Source organism: Cottoperca gobio, chromosome 17, assembly GCF_900634415.1.
Source record: "Cottoperca gobio chromosome 17, fCotGob3.1, whole genome shotgun sequence".
Taxonomy (NCBI): Eukaryota; Metazoa; Chordata; class Actinopteri; order Perciformes; family Bovichtidae; genus Cottoperca; species Cottoperca gobio.
In genome coordinates, this window is record NC_041371.1 from 3,549,355 (window position 1) to 3,571,272 (window position 21,918).

Here is a 21,918-nt window from a genome sequence, read left to right on the forward strand (position 1 = left end):
CCTACATCGACACTGATACCCGTTATTTAATACATATTGTTTACGTATTACCGGTAAACTGTTGATGTCAATCCATTAGCAATGTAATGTTTGCATTTTCCACTAACTCGGAAATACATTCAGAGTGAGAGCTCCTGTCTAATTCTGTACTCTATGGCCAGAGACCTCAAGGGACCAAACCAAGTACACCGTCCATCAGGGCCCCCCACCGGCTATAAACTGCAGCTGCAGATACATTACAAAATTACAATTACAAATTATTTTAATTTAATTAATCATGTTTGTACCTTAGTTTTGAAATACGGAACTATCCTGGCTCTGTTGAAAGATAACAAAATGCTCACTAATTAACCCTGAAGTGTACACTAGTGTTTGTTTATTCCGTTCAAACAGCGAAATGTTGCTCCGGACCGCTTCTTGGCCACGACCTGTTGCCAGGCAACCAGAGAGCCGGAAGTCAGTCCGCCCGCCACGCAAACTGTGGATATTTAGAAAATTGAGGCTCAACGTTGGTTTCACGTCCTGGAGGAAACGTTTTATTATTTCGGACAAATATTAGACATCTGTGTGGTCACACATACGCTACTGGATACACAAACCCGTTGCTACACAACAGGGAGAAGTTACATGTTCAGTTCTGACTGAATCACTGAGTAACCATGGTAACCGCTGGTTCCTCCACACGTGGTTGCTTGGTAACGAAACACACGTATTAAAATAATCCATTTAAAGAGCCCCACTAATCTCCAAATACTTTACACCTGTTACAGGTAGCAACCAACATTAATTACGAATATTAGCATTGATTACATGTCCTTCCACACCAAACTGGGAGCTGTGCAGTACTTTGGTTTACTGCATTTATTATCATTTTTGAGCATTATTATTTACACTGTTATATAAGGTAGTATAATCCACATATTCTTTACACACTTTTGTTCTTATAATTTCTCAATGTTTGTGTATGTATATATATATACACAATATCTCTCTCTCTCTCTCTCTATATATATATTGTGTGTATTTTCTCTCTCTCTCTCTCTCTCTCTCTCTCTCTCTGTCTCTGTCTCTCTCTCTCTCCACACACACAATACATACACAATATAGTAGTATATATGTATGATAGTATATATATAGTAATATACAATAGTAGAGTAGCTATATAAGTAGTAATCACACACAGAGATATATGAGATATAGAGAGTAGATAACATAATAACCAAAGTATAATCAGCATAGAAAAAAAAATTGACATTTATATAGATAATACATTATATACTATATGATAGCAACAGTATGAGAGAGCAGTATAGATCTATATAACTGCATAAGTAATATCAATATAGGCACACACACATGACATAATCATTATGACATATACTAGCGAACATAGCATATATTTGATCATAACAATATAGCTAAACTATACATACATAACGTAAATATATAAGCATACGACTCACAGTAGATAAGATACAACAGAAATATTAAGACAGAGGCTGAGAAAGATACATGCAAGTAGGATATCCAGTAGATGACAGCAGGGAATAGTACAATCAACACAGGTTAAGTACAGTAGTAGATTTAGGTATAGATAAGTAGGACATAATACTACAGGTGAGTAGAGAGTAGAGACAGAGTAGACAGAACAAATTAGTAGACCCATAGTATAGATAATAGTAGTCACAATGTACTATACATAAGAGTATCCAGCAAATAACATCGAGAAAGTATCTAGGTAAGAGATATATCGGAGAGGAGTAGACAGAGAGAGACGAAAACACACCATTGAAGTTAGTACAACATATAGAACACACAGTAGTATACAGAGTAGAGTAGACACTATCGAATAGACGAGAGATACGTAACAGTGACAAAGAACTAGTACATCAAAGTACATATATATAGATTAAAAAACACAAGATATATAGTATAGTAGACCATATATACCGTATATTACACACACAAGATAGACATGAGCATCTGTAAGACAATAATAGTAACATAAGACAGATACAGAGATAACACGTAGTATAAGACGACCAGATATACATGATGATTGAGAGAGTACACATTAAGGAGATAAACATATGAGACACCTCAGATAAGCAGCACTAAGATATATAGATATATCATATTATAATACGGATACATATCACATATATAATACATAGAATATAATAATATATGTGTTATTTATATAATGTGTATTATATATATTATATGATATTAAGTTATATATATTAATGTGTATATATATATTTATATATATGATAGTCTATTATAAAATATTTTGTGTAGGCTTATTGTTGTATTATATACTATGTGTTATAATATCTCTGATTGTTATAGATATAATATATGTGTGTATATGTGTATGTATCTATAATGGATATATGATTTCATTAGTCTCTTCATATTGTTATCTGCCTAATTCATGATGTGTCGCTTCGACTATCTTTGGTGTCTCGATCCTAGATGATTAGCCTCGACGTTTAGATCTTTCGCTTCTCTCTACCCTTATTCGACTTCTATATCTTAGCCTCAGTCTGAATGCTCCCTTTTTACCTATACCGATGCCCTGTTTCGGTACTATATGAGACTGTATATGACACAGTGCGGTATCTTGAGGGACTGAGGAACTCTTTCCCCCTCCGCCCATACAGATAATGTAATATTAAGATGTCAGCATAGACAATATAATACACACATTGAGAACAACCTATCATGTGGATATAGTAGATGTATATGATGGTTATTACATTAATAATAGATCAATATAGATTATATTATATGTTAGGTACCTATAGATATTATAGACTACCAATATAACGACCAAAGAAGAGTTATATAGTTAGATATCATAATAGAGAATTTATATAAGGACATAGGCACCGAGATAGAGTACAGGAGATGGGGAGATCAGTATAGACATTTAGCGTGCTGTAGAGAGGAAGATAGAGTGATGTGTCTAGATAAGAGCATACATATAGAATAGATCAAGGATGGATATAGATATTATAGCAACAACGAGAATATATAGAATACTGAGAGATATTAGAGCATGAAGACATCAGTACATAGGACTAGAGTACAGAAGTAAGATAATAACAGACAGATATAAGTACATACATACAGAAGATAGAACACACACAAAATATATATATATATACACACACACATAATACATACATACACACACAATACATAATAATATAATATAGATATAAACATATACAACATACATATAATACATACATATATATATATATATATAACATATATATAAAACATAATAACATATATACAATACATATATAGATATATAACAGTTAGATACATATATATATATAATACATATATATAACATAACATATATATATATATATATACACATATATATATACAGAATATATACACATATATATACATATAACATATATATATACATATACTAACATATATATATTATATATATATATATATATGTATATATTAATATATATATATATATATATATATATATATAGTCCGCTCACTTTCAGGATTACGTTTCTGTAACCACACGTCACCATTACACTGAAATCAGCTAAACAATCAGGAATTCTTAAAAAGGAACCCCAACAAATAAGAGAGATGCAAGTATTTTCTCATAATTATTTAATCACACATACATTTACATCATGCAATCAATCCAAAACTGTGATCTCATGAACTTCCCATCTCCGTCCTCATCAGAGCCCTGCTATTTGTGCCCCAGTTCTCCAGGAATGATCCAGTACCTTTATCCACTGATAGATCCTCAAAACTGTCCTTTAAAAATTGACCAACTATTACACAGTAATAAAAAAAGTGGCTACACTTTCGTTTTTATTTAGAATAATTGCAAAATCCAATTTAGGTAAAACACCTCAAATATTCTTTGCCGTTTTTAATTTTTTTATTAACTACCCCGCCCCCCCACCCTCATTTCATATCCAGTTTTGGTGGAAGGTCAAAGGATAAACATTTTGAGGTCCATGCTGCAAAGTCACAACTAATCTAGAAGATTACACAGATGGAATAAACCATCTCGATAGACACCAAACACTGTCCTGTCACAGATACGGGGGACCTACTTCGCCCTGCAGCTCGTAGAAAGTAATTATTACTCCTTAAATTAGTTGCTGGCAACAAACAGTTCCATTTACAGGGTTGTTGGAAACGTCTCCGTCCTCCAATCAAAAACAGCCACATATGGAGTGCAGGTGTTGTGAGGAAGTGCTAATAAAGCCAACTTTGACATGATAAGTTTTAGTAGGACACCTTTTAGACAGAGCTGCAAACCTAGCTAGATTTGTTTCGCTCTTCTCAGCCAACAACGTTTCTTTAATGTGCATTTCTAAAAAGCTTTTGTTAATATTCTAATTTAAACATCTCTTACTGCACTGGATTGTAAATGTCACCGTCTCCTCATCTACAGGGAGTTTGTCTAGTACAGTAGTGGATATTCTTTTATCTTAGAATACGGTCCAGAAGAACTCCTGTATCATGATTCAGGTTTTAGAAATGATCATGAAAGAAGCCCTCGATGAGAAAATACATCGAGAACCAAAAGTTAGCAGAACAGAAGCTAACACCGAAGAGGGGCAGGAGTTATTGTTTTTGACTATATGGCAGGATTACCACTGCAAGAAAGCACACCCTGATCACACCTGCCAGTCGACTGATATACAGTGTATTTTACAGTGTATTGCACAAGGTGTTAGTGTTCTGACGCTGGGGTTACAATCACAACAGGCTCTTTGCCGATGCAGTGGGGGGGGCTTCACAGGGTTAAAAAAACAAAATTAAAATCACAACAAAGACAAAACACAAAAATAAATCCTACACCCCTGACTAGATTTAGTTAAATAAACCCCTCCTACAGATGACAGAAGATTGTTGTGCAATTTTAGACCCTGCTCTCCTGACTGGCAGATCAGCGGCCAGGGCCCGACCCATCGACTGACACCCCCGCCCGCCGCACCCTTTCAAATATGCATCTACACGACTTCTATGGAACAATGAAAGAGTACATACAGTACATAAAACCCAGCGAAACACACATTGCTTTTCTGCAAATTTACAAACCAAAAAAAAAGGGGGGCACATACAGTTAAAGGGTCCTAAATCTAAAAGAAGCAACAGAAAGGGTGTGGGGGTAGGACAAAACAAACAGAGGAGAGGCACCCTTGAAAATAAATCATGATACGGTTACAACTAGAAAACAAAAAGTCCCAAAAGGTGAGTGAGAGTGTCAGCGACCCAGCGAGGACAGGACAAGCGTTGCGTGTGTGCCATCTCTATACGCCTGCAGACGATGTGCTCCAATGTGCAGAGATATAAATAGCGCCCATTAACCACTGAAGTAAAAACAGTACATTTAGCTACTTAGCATAGGCTATGCTAACGAAGGTGGAAGTGTTGTTGTGTTAACCGGACCATTCTCTTTCTTCTACATTCTTTACATCCTTCTCATGAAGTCACCAATAACGAGTTTAGGTTTTATTTTAACTTAATGATAAAAAACAATTGGCCTCCACAGGTATTTAGTTAAATACATCTACAGTACACGGTCGCACGTCGTGGCTTTTTATTTTTTAACCCTTCTTTTTAGCCGTCCCCCGGCTGTTTCCATACAGCTCTCTCTCTCCCCCCCCCCCCTCTCTCTTTCTCTGTGCAGTAGTGCCAATGTTACATCTGTACAAGACCGGACAGAACAGTCGTGCTCGACGCCATCTAGTCGATTCAAAACCACAGTTTTTTTGTCGTTTTCTTTTTCCTTAAAGTAGCATGTAAAATCTAGTCAGAGAAAAGTGTGGTTAACAACCAATAATAGTAACGATAAAATGTACAGAGGTTAGCCTATAGGGTCACGCTATTTCTCGTGGTGGGGAGGGGTCTCTTTTTTTTGGTATTTTGTGTTTTCGGTTGTTTGTTTTTATCTTTTTTTCAGATCTGGCTCCCCTTACATTCAGCATGGCACAGTGCAGAAGTACTCGCACGACGACGGGTGACGACAGACTGTGCAAAACAAAAACGAAACCGAAGCTACACATTTTGAGGTGTTCGCTGGTTTCGCTCACCGAGGCTGCGCTCACGACTGCGTTTAGTTCGGTGGATAACAATAATGGTTTTTGCCTTTTGTAAATTAAATGTGTTGCATCCAGTACGAGAAAAAGAGATACGTCGTGATGAGAAGTGGGGGAGTGGGGGATGGAGCTGTACAGGCCAGGAATATTTATATTTTTTTATATTTAGTGGCTCCAAAGCAGCGGCGAGGAGCCCGTTCGCTGTAATGGAATGACAGGTTGTCGGGGTGGGCAGGGGGTGATATTGGCTTCTTCAGTGGTGTCCTCCTTGTATCCCGCTGCTCTTCAGCTGCAGAGCAACACAAACAATATGGCGTTAGTGAATATCAGCAGCGTTTGCATTTGTTAACTTCGTGTTTGTTAAGTATTATAAATGCGTTTGGTTCCTTCACTCTGTACTCACCAGATGCAGTAAACACCATTAAAAAAAAAAACATGCATCTTAAACAGAGGGCAACTAAGTATGCTCTTATTTTATCTCCAGACGCTTTGAGATGCAGTATTTTGGTTCTTTACAGTGTTACAGTTCTTTACATCATTGTCTCATCAGCTGCTGGAAACAAAGAGCGGTGTTGTTCTTACGTCTTGTCTGGCTTGCTGCTGCCGCTGCTGCTGATCCCTCCCCTGATGGACCCGGTCTGGCTGTTCTGGTAGAAGCCTCCTCCGCTGCGGTTGATGTTGGGATGGGTGGGAGACGCCACCGGCTGCTGCCCGGGCCGGATAGGCTTGGCTGGGGAGGGGAGGAAGAGGAGATTGAGGATCGGCCGTTTTAGATGATGTTTGCAATTAATTTTGTGTACAACGTGACCCGTCTCATCTGCCCTGGGTTTAAAAAAAAAAGGGGTATAGATGCGTTTCTCATCCATTTCTACTAACCGATCTGGGCCGAATGTCCCCTCCTGGCCATGTTCTTGGCCCTGACGGCCTCCTTGATGCGGTCCACCTCCTGCTGGTAGCGCTTGCGGTCGCGGGCGGCGTTCTCCTTGGCCTCCTTCAGAGCAGACTCAAGGGCTTTGACCCGCTCAGCTGTTGCACGAAGACGCTTTTCCAGTTTAGGAAGCTCACAGCGCAGGTCTGCATTGTCACGTACCAGCTGTGGGACAAGATGTATCGCGTTAGATCATTTCTTTCATCGTCCGTCTTCCAGTGGGGAAGCATGACTGGGCAAAGACGACGAAAGCAAAAACAAGATGGTCGCTAGGAGAGTTCATGAACATCCTACCTGTTTGTGAACTTTGGTGAGCTGCTCAAGATTGTTCTCAAGAAAGGAGATTTTCTGTTTCTGTGCTGCGCTGCCACCTGTGTCGTCTGAGTCCATCTCAGCGCTCTGCACAACCAATAAAACACAAGCATTAAAACTGAACTGATGAGCATCATACAGGGGTCCCAAATACACCAGTGACCATGAAACCAACAGATGTTGCCGTTTGTGGCAGAACTACTTTGTCATTTAGTTTTTTTGCTAATCAAATTCCTCTCATCGCAATTGAAGAGATTCTTTTTCTCAATCTGGCAACTAACATCTACAGTTGCTCACCTTTTTCACTCTGGTTGCCAGGTCCTGGACAAAGAGCTTCCTCAGATTGTGCAGAGTCTGCAGCTCCTTGGCCTTGAATGGAAAAAGACAAAGCAGTCAAAGTAAAATAAAACTTAATCAATGTAATATCCAAGACGTGCACATGGCAGATATCTAATGCGTTCAGTTGATTCAGAGGAACTCACCACGGTCTCTTCCAGACCCTTCAGGTCCTGTCTGGCCTGCTCCCTTCTGTCCTGCATCACACTGAACAACAACAACAACAACAGTTAACATCTAAAGAAATACCCAGGTCACCATGCTGGTGATGAATCAGGCCAATCAAGTGAACAGAATGAAAACAGTGCACAGTTGTGTGTGAAACGTACGTAAGCTCGTGCAGCTTGCGGCTCTTCTCCTGGTCGGTGGATTTGAGTTTCTCGTGCTCCACTCTGAGCCTCTCCTGCTCCAGCATGATCTTCTGGTTCAGACTGGAAGACACAACATAGCATCATGTTTATATACATATGAACCTGATCTCAGTTGCAACAAGATGAAAACGTATCTTTCATGTATCTACGACTGTTTGCTAGGAACAGAAATGTAAGTCTTACTCCTGCAGCTCCGTGATGAGTTTCTCCTTGTTGTCCAGCTCATCTCTCAGGCTGCTGATCTGCTTCTGATGAGCTTCGCGGTGAGAGTGGATCTGCTTATCCACCGCTTCCTGAACACACGCATGCACGTGTACAAAAAAATTTGAATTTAATTGACAGAATAATTTACAGCAGCAGTTTAAAAACAACAACATGCATCATGTTGGGATTCTTTTCTTACAGAATCTGCAGAAGGAAATCTGCATCGTTCCCGCGCGTCCACTGATTTATGTGGATACATACCTTGACTTCATTGGCGGTCTGGATCTCATTCTCTTTCTCCATAGCATGGACTTTCTCTGTAAAGCAAACACAGGATTCATGAGCACACAGTGACGTTAGTATTCACTATCCCCATTTTGCATTCAAAGTTATTCTAATTTCACTTGTTGACTTTGGTTATATTGACGTCCTGGTTCCGACTCTTGTCACATCATTTGATTAAGAAAAGATCCTTGAACAGTGACATACCCTGAGCGTTGATCTTGACAAGCTCCTCGTTGAGAGAGTCCACGTTCTCCTCCAGCTGCCTCTTCTTCTGCTCCACGTTATGCAGGTACTCAGTCAGGGACTTGATTTTAGCCTCGTGCTGGAGACGGAAGGAACAATACAGATGTTCATGCACACAATCCTTGTGAGGATTCAGATATGTAATTATTCTTTCTTTACGTACACACAGGGATCGGTCGGGTGTATGTTTGTGGTTAGCTTCTACGTACCTGCGAGATGCGCAGCTGGCAGGCAGCCAGCTCCTTCTCGTTCTCGTCCATCTTCTTGTTGCTCTCGGACTGGGTGCCCTCCAGCTGCTTGCAGCGTTTCACCATCGTCTTCACTTCTGACTTCATCTTGCTGATGTAGAGACGGGCCACAGTGAACTCCTCGTCTATCAGGCCACTGCCCTCATGTTGCTGGAAGGGCAGAAGAGGAAAGTTGAAGAGGCACGACCACGAGGAGAAAGTGAAGAGACAGAAAAAAGAAGGTGTTCATGCAAAGAATATCTTAATTGAAATCGTGCTAGATATGCATCATGGTTATTTTTAAATCACTACAACATCCTTAGAAAGGATCCTCATCCATTTAAAACGAGTCCTTCTTCTTCCTCTTGGTTCAGAGACGCTGGTGTTGCTACTGTGGCTGTAGTGTTGCCATAGTAACCATGCACGAGGCAGCTCAGTACCTTGATGTCATTGCTGCCTACGGCGATGCCGATCTCGGCGAGGTCTTTGAGCAGTGAAGACATCATCTCGGTCACCCTCTTCTTCTGGTGGTTGGACATCTCCTTCAGCTTCTGGAGCTCAGAGTCCAGAGACGACAGGGTGGACTGTGTGGCGGGGGGGGGGGGGGGGGGAACGACAGAGCATTAACATTGTGGAAGCAGAGAACAGTGACAGATTCTACCTTTTGCCCTTTTCTGGTCATTTCTACTCATTCAGAGGATTGAAACGGTCAGTGCAGGTTCACCTGACAGGAATGTAGTCCAAGTCCTTTTAAATTGTGAAAGTAAGAGGCTGCATGTGTCATTATATCCCTACAGGCTTAACAAGTTTAATTATCGTGTTGCATATTAACATAGCAAAATTAAAGCGTCAGTGACTTTGGGCATGCCGATATTTGTCCCCAGCTCACCGATTTCTGGCTAAGCTCCTCGCTGATGGCCTCAAACTCCTTGGTCTTATCCTCCACCTCCTGGCTCTTCTGGTCATAGTTGACGGCCAGCTCCTCCAGAGCCTGCAGCACCTCCTTCACCTCGTCCTTTGAGGCCTCGTTCTCTGCCTGCAAGCGGTTCAGCTCTGCCTGGAGGTTCTCATGATCGCGGCGGGAGGAGGCTAGAAGCTGCAAGCGGGGGAGAGAAGTGCAATTATGTTACTCGTTTTCAAATGCATAAGGACTGCAGGAATTATTCAGTGTTTGTTACGATATGGACGAGAAAACAACACACAATATCTTTGCTTTTCATATTGATAAAGATAAATTCATGCAGCCGTTCTGAAAGTGATCTGAGGAACGTCAGTGAAACAAGCACTTCAGTGCAGTCTTGGATTGTAGTAGTAATGTTACGACTAAAGACCAGTGAGTACAACTAACTATCAGACCAGATTAACAAAGAAAATCCAGCCCTAAGATTGTAGCCCTACAGGAGAGTAAGTAAAACATAAATACAACTTGACAGCTGTGATCGCTTCATGCGTTTCCTCACTCCTCTGAAACTACAAAGTTCATGAGTTCACTCTGCTCCTGCTCCTTCTCTACACCTGCTGGACCTCCAGGACTCACCTCATCCTGGTCCAGCATCTGCTGCTTCAACTTCTCAGCCAGCTGGCTCTGCTGGTTGATTTCCTCATCCTGTAAAGTGCAGAGACGCAAAGCGACATTAGCATTCACACCATGCACCATAGGTATCACTGGAGACGGGAGATGAAAATATAAAAAGCAACACTGTTTTTATTCATGTTTTCTTATGAAAAGATCTGCATTAGTCTGTGTAGTATACCTGAATTTGCTCAAAACAAACAGTGAAAGTTTAAATCTACAAATCCACAATCCTACACCTCCGATACATCCATCCTGTGCTCTCGCTCACCTTATCATCCAGCTGTTTGTAAAGCTTAGCCAGCTCAGCCTCACACTTGTCCTTCTCTGCGTCGGTGAGGCGAACACCCGGCACGCTGGGCGTGGAGGCCTGCTTTTCGTTGATTATGTTGTCCAGGGCCTGCACCTCGGCGTTGGCCTTCTCCTTGTCAAACTGCTCATCCACGGGCACACTTTCGCCTGATGAGGGAGCACACGCATGTTAAGTATGCATGTGTTAAAAGCTTTATTTGGACCATCAAATAAAGTTCAAAAGTAAGTTGTCTTTGATGCACTGTCCACAGACAGCAACCCTTTAAATGATATGCAGTTGTCTATTGTATATCTTGTATATCCAGACACGACAAAGGGATCATCAGTAATAAGTTGTACAGCATTTACTGTTATAAGGAATCTGTGGATGGGCATAGATGACTTTGTCTGCTTCCTCACCATTCCTCCAGCGGTTGAGCTCATTCTCCAACCAGGTGACGGTGTTCCTCAGGGTCTTGTTCTTCTCCTTCTCCCTCTCATACTTCTGCTTCCACTGCTCTGCTGTCAGCTCAACGTTCACAGTGACAGTGTTCTTGATGGTCTTTGCTCTGGATGTAAAACAGGTACATACATTTACCAGCAGCCAAGCTTGCACCATCACATGACCAACTGTGACAATGATTCTGAACACGTGTATGGCTTTCTATAACTTGTTTACACCTACACATGGACTTCTTAAACTTCTATAAAGGGATCTCAATTCAAATGTATTTATATTACAAACTGAGTAATGTGGCTTGATTTTCTGTTCTACCAACCTTTGTCCGAACATCAGGGTGGATTTGGTTTCGCTCTCATTATAGGAAGAAGGCGAGCAGCAGATGACAATGGTGGTTCGGCAATTACCACCCAGCGAGTCCTGCAGGATACGGGTCATCTTGCTGTCTCGGTAGGGGATGTAGGCCTGGCGTACAAAAGAAAACATACACAGGAACATTTAATGAGCAGAACACAAAACTGGCTGCAGCGGTGTCCTTTGTCAGAGACGCATCATCAGAATGCATCTATGTCTGAGATGCTTAACAATACTACCCTACATGTCAAAAAACCCAGAGTTAGACAGAGGAATACAAAAGAAAGTATAGTTTGCTCTGCGTTAGGATAATACACGTAAACATGCTGCTCCTGCGGTCCTGAAACTTAAGAGGCCTGAGATTTCACCAGCACGGAGCCAACAGGATGTGATGCTTCAGTTACAGTTCATGAGTTTAGTAAAAACTAAATCAGTTAATTGCAGAGATGCACCAATCGATCGGCCACACGTCAAAAACACCGGTCTCATGAATCCCAATTCTTTTGTAAGTCATAATTGCACATGTGCACATGCCGCTTTCACGTCGCGCCCACAGCAGCAGAGAGTAACGTCACAGCCACGCACGTGTGTAAGCTCTTCAGCGTGAGTGAAGAAGACGCAAAGCTTGCAGCAACGTAAGACGTGGAGGAACAAGTTTTAAAAAAAAAAATGGACGTCAACAACGTCCTGTAACATGGAGCCGTTTTGGAGAAAAAGTTATTTAATAGTTTTTATTATGAACATATAATTTAAATGAAACTAAATGACAATAGGTGCATCTCTAATCAGATGCTAACTTGATATATTATTAGTATTGATACAGCTTCTCTTTAGACACCAGCATGCTCAGTCAGGAGCGAGACATCTCTGCACAATAGCTCATTTGTTTCAGACCATCACAAATACATCAGGCTGTCCGCCCCCAGGTTGTTTACAGAGGGAGGGGCCCGAGAACAAAACAATTGTTGATTAAAGTGAAGAGTGTAAAATCACCATGAAGCAGCTAAAGCAAAACATTGCTCGGAGGAAAGTTTTTATCTGCTCAAGTTATTTCTGCGACACAAAGAAACTGTAGATGGTGGAAAACCTTTGGCAGTAAGACGAGTGAAAGGTTTTACAGATTCACACCTTCCTGCGGGCTGTGCATCTGGTGAACAGCAGACTTCCCTTCTGTCTGCTACATTAACCGTTATGTCTGTCATTTCAAAATGCTATAAAAACATTTGTGGGAGAAATCATTATCTGTGGTTCTAATAGATTTGTTGTGCTTCGGATAGAAAGCTACAGGAGAGCAAACACTAACCAAAAATAATCTTTATGTTATAAAATAAAGATTAATTGACAAAACATTTAGCTGTGCCACAATAACCTCAATTAGGAAACACATTTAGATAATTCACGTTTACTTACGGTGCAAATTAAAAGCTCAGAAGACGCAGAACACTGTGTTCAACAGATCTCCTTGATTGCACCAAGATTTAAGAAAACGACACCAAAAGAGTTACTGACCGTTCCTTCAGCAAGAGCAGAGATGACGTTTCCCAGGGACGACAGAGACTTGTTGATGTTCTTCGCTTCATCCAGCAAAGCTCCCTCTGCTCCTGTTTTACTGACCTGAAAAAGCACACAAACAATAACCTCAACAAGGCGTCGTGCAGCTCCATGTTTCGACAATACAGTGAAAACCGGTCAACCAAAACGGCAGACTTCAATACTTCATCACAAAATGATGAATATGCCACAGTCAGTGTGACAGATGGTTCTCGTTACCTTTTCACTGCCAGCCAGATCCACCAGGTAGAGTTTGCCGCTGAGCTTGTGCTCCGTCTGAGTGTTCTCCTGTTTGACGTTTATCAGGAAGATACTGTGACTCCTGGAGCTGTGCTCGTTCATGTCTAAAAAGGAGAAATGATACCCATGTGGTTAAAACGTTATCAGCCTCAAATATGCAAAAGAACTGAAGTCAATAGTGAGGAAGACTATGAGACGGTATCTTACTTGTGACTGCTACATGTCTGTTTGATTTGCCTTCATCAATTGTATCCATGACCTCATCTGGGCTGCAGACAAACCTCTCAGTGCAGCCCTTTAAAGACGAGCAGAATATGAGGTTAGCTTATCGGCCTTCACAAACAAGCTTTACCGGATATTCGACATGCGTTAGGTCTCACCTTGACATACGGCACTCTGTTTTTATCTTCATGCACGGACAAATTGGTCTTTGACACTGGAGATGAGAAGGAAAAAGGTGTCAATTTGCACTAGCAGCATATAGCACTAGCAGCATATAGCACTAGCAGCATATAGCACTAGCAGCATATGGCACATTGTGGGTGTAACACTTTCATTTATACGGACCTAAACATTTCAAATGTAAACAATTATACAGACGTGCAGCTTAAAAATGGCTCCTATCAGTAAATAACACCTGAAATCTTTCCCCACTGGCCAGTTAACTGTGCACAAACTAGAAAACTTTCACTCTGCAAGTTTATATACCTTCAAGTAGACGAGCTACAACAGATAGCCAATAAGAGCAAGTAATGTGGGGACTGTGTATTTAACGTCGGGCGTGTCTTCAAATTGTTTAACTATAATTAATAGGAAACAAAGTCAGACATCATCATAAGAACTGGGTAATAAGAAAACCTTGGAGTCATCTCCCTCGTAGATTCAGTTAAGAAGTGTAGAATAAACACATTTACAACAAAGTCGGTGTGTTTACAGCTAACATCCCCCTCCATCATGTTCCTGCCTGCTTGTTCATTTTCTCGACGTTTTACAGGCTTGTCGTGTCACGTCTGTGACCGCTGTCTGGTGCAACTAGGAGAGATGAGGTTCAGTGTTCACGGCAACATTGCAGTCACTTACCATCCAAAAGGTCCCGGATCTTGTCTAAGTAAATTTCAAAATATGAAACCTGTTAACAGAGAAAGAGTCTCATTATTTGTCAGATATAAGAGCAGAGAATCAGAACACACAAGAGGGCTGTCTCGTTTACTGCAGACGATAAAACAGCGCGGTAAAAACAGGGTTTTTTCAAAGAAATACACAAAAGACAAAGATGCCATTAAGTCCTAATTATTACGAATAAGGGAATCATCCAAGAGGCACAGAAGAAATAATCTGTAAAGGTGTTTTGAGAATAAAGTTTGAGACACGCAGCTCAAGTCTGATATTTCCCCAGTCAACATGAGTTAGAAAATCTGTCATGTGTTGTAACGCACAAGCAGTGATCAACAAACACCAAGTGACATGTTACACATCACTTCTATTGTAAGCAAACTGCAAAACAGAGTGTGTGTGGCTTGTTGCTCGCACATACACTTAGTCAGCCATAAATACCAGATTTTAAACGCATTATCTGAAGCTTGAATTTGAATACGTCACTTGTTCTCCTAACAACTTACTTTGATATGAAACTCCAAGTTTTCATCCATGGAATAGATGTAGTTGAAGATATCTTGAACTATCCTGGGGATGATGCCCATTGCATCTGTGTCATGGAGATTCCCCTGCAAACAGAAAGCAGATACATTTAATGCAATGATGTAAAAAGGTGAACATTTGTATTAACAAGATGCACTTTCATTTGAAAATAAATTCTTAGAAGTCATCCTTACCTCCATGGTATGTGTTTTGCCAGATGATGTCTGCCCGTATGCAAAAATCGTTCCATTGTATCCCTCCAGAACATCTACAAGACAGCACACAGAAGGTTTTGCATTCACGTTAAGCTTTAAAGAAGACTGGGCTGGTGTCACCGTCATGTGTTGTGTACATGCTTAAATGTGGTGTATAGACAAAAGTGAGACCTCACCTTTTACAATCCTCTGGGCACAGGCGTTGTACACTTGTTCCTGTGTTGTGTTTGACTGAAACACTTTATCAAACATGTACGGTTTGCTCTGGAACGAAGAGAAGAAGAAGAGTGAGTAACCGCTCGCACCAAAACAAAACCTCATCCATGTGCAACGACCCAGAGAAACTCAAACTAAAAAGAAAAGCTATATGCATGCAGCCCCTACTGACCCTACACATATTTCTCCCCTAATTTCACCTACACTTTCAAAACATGTCAGTTTGACTGATGGGTAAGTATTTATTCAAACATGTTTGCCTTTATCTGATAGCGACAATAGTAAGGTGACAGGAAATGAGGGAAAATAGCAGAGAGCACATGCAACAAAGATCTCCTTCCAGACTCAAACCAAGGGTGTTGCGCTGCCTGGTCAGTCTTTCTAAGAGGACGCACCCAAGCGGTCACAATTTGATGATCTCACCCTAATTCACCCTCTGCTGGCTGCATTCTAGTTAACCTTTGAAAGAGAGCTGTCCTCATACATCTTCTATCGTCCCATTTGAACTGCTCTCCAACAAACTCTGTGCAGCATTTATAATGAACAAAACTAGACTGAGCTTTTCCTTTTACCATTTGCTTAAGAGCCAGCCAACTTCAAACAAGCACGAATGTAACAGATCGTGATATCCTATGGGCTAGTCAAAAGTTCAAAGCACAACTCCAGTGCGATGGCAATCAATAGCTGGATTTAAGAAGGCAACCGCAGGGTAATAAAACTAATGCTACAAGCACTTCTGAGGTTCAACTGAGATGGCACGCTTTCTTTTTTAAGAGGTTTGAAGTCCCAGTTGACTCATCTCGTCTCCAGCATGATGGGCGGGGTTCTAGCTGTGGTGATTAAGAGTTTAGGGTCAAGATAGTCCCGATCGCATGCGATACCCCAGGTTGCAAAACATACATGCCTGAGTGTCATTGATTTAGTGTTAAAGGGTAACTGTGGTATTTTTTTAACCTGGACCCTATTTTTCCAATTGCAATTCCTCACCATTAATGTGCGTCCACAAAAAGCGCACATTTTTGCCATTGACGAGCTTCTTATCAGTGTCTGACAACTTTATGGAAAAAACCCTACAGAGAAATACAACTTCTTTCTTTACACTTGTATTGTTTGTCATTGTGTGTAACCAAGTCTAACTTAGGGAGAAGTCTCGTTCTGAATTCTCATGAGCGGTGACTTGTTGCCGTAAGACCACGGTGGAAACATGAGTGGGAGTTGGAGACAGGAGTGCTGGAAAGAGTTTGTTGTATTGGAGAACATAAAGCGTAGCTTATTGTTATCTAAATTATTTTTAATGTCATTGCTGAATATTTAGCGGAGTACTTTGCAGCCTGTGAGCAGCTGCAGCGCTCTCGCTCAATAATGGACCAATTAAAAGAAATTGTTGTCCCCACTACTCATTTAGACACAAAAACAAGGGAAAGGTTGAAAAATAACACAGTTACCCTTTAACACCTGACCGAGCAGGACGAGGCTGAGAGTGTTGACAAGCAGCTGCTGTCATTTTGGACACGCCACTGCTAACTCATTTAGGACATGTAAACACATTCATAACTGAAGGTGAAACCACAAATACGTCACTGTCTGGCATGAAAAGCTATAGGCACCTTTACCAGCACTAGAATTATTCAGACTACTACAGCTGAGATGTCCTCAATTTGCAGTGCGGCTCATAATCCCCGACAGAAGGTCACATGTAAAGCACAGCTCGGTGCAACACAGAGCAGCAGCATCTTAAGACGTTGATATTTCAGTCCAGCTAGCCATATCCTGGCAATTAAACCTGCCCAGAACAAGAGCGCTGAGCCACTATCAGCCCTGCCAGACGCTGTCAGCAAACAATGGCCCAGCCCGAGTTTAAAGTCCTCATTGTTACTGCTGCTACTGGCCTCGTTACCTACACTTCTGTCTAATGGGATTACTTGCTGAAAATGTAATTACAGTGAAAAGCATCGGTAAAATATTATACAAGTGCTCTGTCACATTCCTGCTTCCTGATGGCTTTGTTATGGTACTTGCCCAGGCTCTCAGGAGACAGTAACACACAGTCAGAGGTTATTCTGCAGCATTCACATGATTTTTGTTGTATGATGCATAAAATCTAATTGGATTTGTGACGGAAAAAAACAGGTGTCAGTTGCCTCTCTTATTTACCTGTTTAAATGCGTAGGAAGCACTTTTTCTTATCTCTCTAATCCTTTTATTTCCTTTTATCCCTCACGCAACTCCACCCTAACTATAAAAGTAGCTGAGTCCTGTTCTTGCGGGCCGTCCCAGGCTAGTGTATGGAAATAGGAAATGTGACGGCAAATCATGGGGGAATGACCTGATCCTGCATGTGCAAAACTGACATGGAAGTAATAGTAGCATGAATAATTCACCTGCTGCACACTACACTGGCAAACCGAACTAGTATCAACACCCTTACCACCTCATCTGGAAACTTTGTCTCCATCCCTTTCCAGCAAAAGACTGGCAGGACTTTTAAGTGAGCCACAGCTGAGTAAGGGCGTACTGCAGGAATTGCTCTAGGAGAACAAAATCTCTACAGTAGGGAATAGCTCCATGTATATCTGTGAGCATCAAAGCAGCATCACCAAGGCCTGCAAACAGCAGTGCTCAACCAGAGGTGAAGCTGAGCACACGGTGTTGTAAAGACCTCTAACAAGCAGCTTCATCTCTGGAGGAGCTTCAGCCCTAATAAAGGGTCCACGCCCTAGATTGTTTAGAAACGGATACAAATTTGAGCTAAGTGTGTCAGTCACCCTGGATAAGAGCATCTGCAAAACAAAGTACATCATCTAATAATTACCCTCCCCACCCGGAGAGATTGCCCAGCGCCCGGCCAACTGCCTTCTATGATTGGTTGAACAGCTGGTTACCAGGAGAGAAATCACAAAGGGATTACCCAGGAGGCCTGTGCTGCTGCTTATGGGCAATGTGAGCGTTGTACTTCTCAAAGCAGATGCACCAGCAGAAGCTACAAGGTTCTGCAACACTTGCGTCCTTCACAATGTGCACTGGTATTTGGCACCATAACTGGCACTCTGAACTGGGCTGGGCCACATAATGTGTGAGGGGCACAGTCAGTATGCCTGCTTTTAGTTAGAGGCCTAAAGTCAGTGTCAGTATAACAATTAAAGAAGTCACCACAGCTTCAACACTCTTCTCTGTTTAGCGAGACAGAACTTATTAGTCCTGTTGTATTCTAAATTAGCAGTTTTAACTCCAAAGAAGATGTGATTTATAGCCAGTCAGCCGAAACTTGCAACTTTGCAGTTTCTATTGCCTCGTAAACTATTTTAAAGCATAGGTGAGCAAAGATACAAAGTCCACAAAGACAATGGTAATAGGTCGCTAAGGAAACCGAATGTTTAACCATGTTTTTCAAATGATACGCCATAGGCTTTTGCATGTTTAGCATGTACACAATTGAGATGTCAGGCTGGCTTTTAGGCTGTTTGCTTCCTAATTACTCCAGTCATAAGGCATGTGAAATGACCAACCTTATTCCTTTTGTACATAATTTGCTGCCATACAGAAATAGTGCAATGGCATGAAGACAGGGTGTGCAAAGAGTGTCTTTGTAAGACATACTGTAGAGGTGTATGATGACAAAGAGCATTTGCAAACTGACGTCAGTAAAGTGGAGTTAACATGGCACTGAATTAGTTAAGGCATTTCCTTCTTTTGTTATAGTGGAAATTGCGCCCATGCCATTATCCTTATCATGTGCTGGATCTGTCTCACTAGAAGGATAATTAAACACTGAAGGTCCTCATTTAAAAAAAAAAAAAGAAGTATTTACTCAAAAGTTTGAATATGTAACCTGTTGGGTAATTAACTTTAAAGTGACCAGTCAGTGAAGGCTAACAGAAGACCACTGGCCTGCATATAATTTGACATTTCCACTGCCAATGACATTATGTTGACGCTTCCACTGTCCATCCTACTGGAGGTTTATTATGTTATATTCAATGACAGATTATTTCTCGGTGGTCTACAAAAAAGGGTTGGTTAGGACTCCAGCTGGTCAGCTAGCTAATGTTAGCTTTAATTAAGCAACAGTATTAAAACTAGCCAGCTAGCCAAGGCCGGCTAATCTGTCAACTACCAGCTGGCCTAGCCTGCTAGCCAACAGGCTGTTAGCCCAAATCAAAGCTGGTTTACGCTTTATGCTGACGCAAATTGTTAATAATTAATAGCTTCATAGTTACATATGCACGGCTACTTATCAATTAATGTCGTGGTTATAGTGTAATGTATACAGGGTGAAGGATTTGCTGGCTAGCGCTGGCGACATTTTAACCTGTGCAGCCAATGTGTTTGGGGCTTTGTTGAATGACAGCTCGCTAGCCGTGACAGGGCAACTGCAAAAAGTGACATTTTAACACAAACAGCAACTGGACTGGCTTTTTGATACGTTAAGTTAAATGCTGTTAACGACTTTGCATGAATTGGAGACCGAATAAGCAACACATTAAAGGTAACTGACTTGTCAGAAGTTGGCTTGAGCTGAGGGCCAGCGGAACAACGCAACGGTGAACAGGTCAGCCCTCGCTAACGTTAGCTAACAAGCTAAGATGCTAACTGTAGCTACTAGACAATCAAAAATGGCGTACTGCTGACTGTGCCTGAGGGCTCTGTCAAATAGCTAGCTAAAGTTCTCCAACACAAAACAACTCACCGCGATGATAACGTCCTCTTCCCCTTGAAACTTGGGGATGTATCTGTCGCCTCGGGTCACCTCGGAGCTGTTCAGGGGCCTGAAGCGGCACATCACTTTGATGGTGCACTCCGCCGGGTCGGCCATCTTCCACGGTTCACGAATGGAAATTCACCAATACAGTTAAAGTATATCCTGGATCCCAGGGGCGCCCTTTGTGTGGGGGGGGAGGGGGGGTCAAGGAGGGAGGCCGAACCCCTATGTCCCAATCTCAGGTTATCGAAAGGACGATAATCTAAAAGGGCATTCAACACAAAAAAATCCTTGTTTTCCTCTCAACCGCTTCCCCCTCCTGTTAGGAAGCCATGATACCGGTGGATCAGCCGCCTCGCGCCGCCTCGCCCCTCCTCGCGCTGCTGTGGATGTGGATCACAATGACGTCACCTGGCTCCCCTCCCCACCGTGTTTCTGTTGTTGTGGACTTCATGCATGTGAACTACACCTTCACATTAAAGTGGATAACACCATATTTAAAAGAACACGGAAGTGTTTTCGGGTTAAAGGAGGAACAATGAAGATTTGTTTAGTTTATTTTGCATTTTTAAGAATGATGTTGAAATGTGCAGAATAAAGTCAAACTCTCAGTATACGTGCTAACGCTAGTTGTTTGGTTTATTCTCAACATTTCGACTTTATTCACAAAATAAAAAATGGTTGCTCCTCTGATTAATTTTTTTGTCTCAAAATTCGACTTTATTTTCAATATTTCGACTTTTGTCACAACATTTTGACATTATATAAATAATGGACTTCATTCTCCTCATCTCATCTTCATTCACGAAATGAATGATGGTGGTGACACTCCACCACATGAATCTGACACATAGTTACACCAGATGTCGACAATGTTTTTAATGTAAAAGTATAAAAAACTTACAATAAAATAGAAAGTAGACTTACTCCTTAAACTAATTGAATGGCCCTCATTAGTGATATATTATTATATAATGAAATGTTAAGGCTGGTCAAGTTGGAGATATTCTAACTAGTTTACATACTGCTGGGTAGTTTTATTAGTAGTAGAGTAAAAAGTACAATAGTGAATCAGATTTTATGAGCTCATGGGACGAGTTAAGGTACTTAATAAACACATTGATGCAAAATAAGATTGTTCTTATTCATTCGTAACACTACTTACAACCCTGATAGTAAAATAGAATTAAAAAAAAGACTCAAGAAGCAGGCTTGAAGTGATTTTAACCTGTTTAACAACCATAGACTCATTTGCAGGTCAATCAATACATGAAGCTTTGTTATATACAGTCAAAGGTTAAAACGGACACAGATCATGATGTCACACAGGGAGGAAGACGGGTTTTAGAAGCTGCTTTAAGGAAAATGTAAGGGAAATAATATGAACACTAGGGCTATTGTTATACCCAAAAGAGGGAATTACTGCAGCCGGTGACTCAGCTGTCTTTAAGAGAGCAGGCCACAGCTGTGAGACCTCCTCCTATATAAAAATGCATCATGTCTGACCTCACTCAACAGATGCCATAATGGAGCAAACGCCACAGCAAACCACTGGTGGCTGAACACATTTTCTGGCCACTCCTCGAAACAGTAAGGGAGGGATATCCTTTTTCATGTTGGAGTGCTTAGCTAATCCAAATACCAGTTCTACTGGCCTTCTAC

The 21,918-nt window shown here is 41.2% G+C and overlaps 1 protein-coding gene across 2 annotated transcripts; it reads right to left on the reverse strand.

The window, feature by feature from the left end:
- Positions 1–3,643: 3,643 nt before the first annotated feature.
- Positions 3,644–20,687, reverse strand: LOC115022244 (kinesin-1 heavy chain). 2 transcript variants are annotated; one of them, XM_029453207.1, is made up of 26 exons: positions 20,245–20,687; positions 15,518–15,605; positions 15,321–15,394; positions 15,108–15,212; positions 14,569–14,617; positions 13,869–13,924; positions 13,696–13,783; positions 13,468–13,592; positions 13,207–13,311; positions 11,663–11,808; positions 11,304–11,452; positions 10,864–11,051; positions 10,557–10,625; positions 9,909–10,115; positions 9,460–9,603; positions 9,002–9,190; positions 8,754–8,871; positions 8,526–8,581; positions 8,244–8,353; positions 8,019–8,120; positions 7,836–7,896; positions 7,651–7,722; positions 7,336–7,440; positions 6,990–7,206; positions 6,696–6,843; positions 3,644–6,402 (listed from the first exon to the last, which is right to left on the reverse strand). In XM_029453207.1, exons 1-26 carry the CDS (start codon positions 20,368–20,370, stop codon positions 6,399–6,401), a joined length of 2,901 nt encoding a protein of 966 aa, XP_029309067.1. In that variant the 5' UTR covers positions 20,371–20,687; the 3' UTR covers positions 3,644–6,398. The 2 variants fall into 2 exon arrangements, with proteins under 2 accessions (XP_029309067.1, XP_029309066.1); XM_029453206.1 differs by having other exon boundaries at positions 8,244–8,365; positions 20,245–20,686.
- Positions 20,688–21,918: the final 1,231 nt, after the last annotated feature.